Source organism: Crocuta crocuta, unplaced genomic scaffold (genome assembly GCF_008692635.1).
Source record: "Crocuta crocuta isolate KB4526 unplaced genomic scaffold, BGI_CrCroc_1.0 scaffold162, whole genome shotgun sequence".
Lineage (NCBI taxonomy): Eukaryota > Metazoa > Chordata > Mammalia > Carnivora > Hyaenidae > Crocuta > Crocuta crocuta.
This window is the reverse complement of record NW_027529433.1, coordinates 5,915,199-5,917,521: the sequence shown is the minus strand read 5'-3', so window position 1 is coordinate 5,917,521 and position 2,323 is coordinate 5,915,199. Positions and strand designations below refer to the sequence as shown.

At 40.6% G+C, this 2,323-nt stretch overlaps 1 protein-coding gene across 1 annotated transcript in view; it reads left to right on the top strand.

Moving 5' to 3' along the window:
• Window positions 1-1,999, top strand: part of S100Z (S100 calcium binding protein Z) — a 3,580-nt gene extending 1,581 nt beyond the window's left edge. Inside the window, exon 2 of the mRNA XM_077759831.1 lies at window positions 1,841-1,999. Coding sequence (XP_077615957.1) covers window positions 1,841-1,999 — 159 coding nt within the window. The remainder of the gene's footprint in view (window positions 1-1,840) is intronic.
• Window positions 2,000-2,323: the final 324 nt, after the last annotated feature.

Here is a 2,323-nt window from a genome sequence, read left to right as displayed (position 1 = left end):
AAGTAATCTCTATACCCAGTGTGGGGTTTGAACTCATGACCCTGAGATCTACCAACTGAGCCAGCCAGGCACCCCTAAAGTAAAAAATTTTTGACACAGTAATTCTTCTTAAACTTTTTAAAATTTATTTGTTTATTTTGAGAGAGACAGAGACAGCCCAAGTTGGGGAAGGGCAGAGAAGGGTGACGTGCGGGGGGATGGGGTGGGGCGCGGGGAGAGAGACAGAGAGAGAGAGAGAGAGAGAGAGAGAGGGAGAGAGAGAGAGAGAGAGAGAGAGAGAGAATCCCAAGCAGGCTCCTCGCTGCCAGCCTAGAGCCTGACTTGGGTTTTGAACTTGCTAAAAAGTGAGATCATGACCTGACCCGAAGCCAAGAGTCAGACACTTAACTGACCAAGCCCCCCAGGTGCCCCTAAATTATAATTCTTCACAGTACTTTTTAAACAATTTTAGGCATCCCCAGGAACTTAAAAAAATTTTTTTTTCAAATTCAGTTTGGCTACTGGAGTTTATAATATGTAGAATAAAAGTCTCATCAGTTCAAACTTGGCACATTGATTTAAGTGAGATTTAGAATTGTTTTGATCAAGTTGATTTTGATCACTTAACATCTCCAACCTTTTAATAGTTGGCACCTATTGAAAGGGCAATGGAGGAATTCCTGGAGGAAATGAACTACTTTAAAAAATATTTCTGGATCCACATCTGACTCTGAGCTGAGAGTGCAGAGCTTGCTTGGGATTCTTTCTTTCTCCCTCTCTCTCTCTGCCTCTCCTCTGCTCTCTCTGTCTCTCAAAATAAATAAATAAACTTAAAAAAATTTCTCATCAGCTACCAGTCATAGGACAAGTGAGTGTTTCCTAGTCCTACACTTTCTGGACCCTGACTCATTCTATAGGCTCCATGTTGTCTTCTTACAATAGCTGCACTTTAGGGGCGCCTCAGTGGCTCAGTCGTTTGGGCGTCCGACTTCAGCTCAGGTCATGATCTCATGGTTGGTGGGTTCGAGCCCCGCGTCGGGCTCTGTGCTGACTGCCAGCTCAGAGCCTGGAGCCTGTTTCAGTCTGTGACTCCCTCTCTCTCTGACCCTCCCCGGCTCCCGCTGTCTCTAAGAAATAAATAAAACATTAAAAAATAATTTTTTAAAGCTATTAAAAAAAACAATAGCTACACTTTATTAGGTGCCTCTTTTGTGTCTGACGAGTGTTGTGCTAAGTCAGGCTGTCAGATAAAATACTGTACTTCCCACGCAGTATTTGGGACATAATTACAAAATTATTCATTGTCATCCGAAATTCACATTTAACTGGATGTCCTGTATTTTTATTTACTAAATCTAGCAGCCTGGTGCTAAGGACTTTTAAAAGTGTTTGCAGTATCCTGCAACTTGGTGGGGAGATATTTCCCCCAATTTATAAATAAGGAAATTAAAACATGTTAAGTGATTTATTTGCTCAAAGTCCCATTGTTGGTAAATGATAGAGCCACTTACTATCCCCTTTTGGCTTGAAAGCCTGCTTTGTTCCATGTCTCCTGTCCTGGCCCTCTACCTTTGAAGCTGCGTAAGTGCATTTTCAGGATCAGTAGCTCACTCTGATGAGATGCTGTTTGCTCTTCTCGGTGTTTAGGTCTGAGCCAGAATTCTATGGCCCTGGGGAAGAAGGCTAGACTCATTTGGAATTGGTGCTTGGTTTAAATCTACCTGCAAATGGGCTTTTGGAAATTGCCATTAGATTCTGAAATGAAAACTGAAACTTTAATGTAAATAAAAGGACAGTGCAATTTCATTTGTCATGATCAACCTCAAACCCTGGGAGTTAGTAATTTTCTCTTTCCTTTTAGTGCCAAAAGGACCCCCAATTGGTTGATAAGATAATTCAGGACCTGGATGCCGATAAGGACATTGAAGTGGATTTTAATGAATTTGTGGTCATGCTGGCAGCTCTGACAGTTGCCTGCAATGATTACTTTGTAGAACAATTGAAGAAGAAAGGAGAGTAAAGGTAAGTAGTAAACTGACCTAAGGGCAGAGATACCTACCTGTTCATCTATAGTCTTCAGACCTGTAGTTATAGTAATGCCATTGATAGAAATAATATTCATATAATTAATTACTAGTACTGTTAAATGGTGTGTACCTTAATCCATTGATTTAAATATTCCAAATCTCATAGGCCCTGCTCGAAATTTTCCTATGCCGTTAAGGATGTTATATGCATTTTTGTATCTGTCAGAGAGCAAAGCATCACAAAATGTCACTACTTTCAAATGAGACTAAAGCTTACCAAACTTCTAAGAGACATTTGTCACCCTGAAATTGTATTT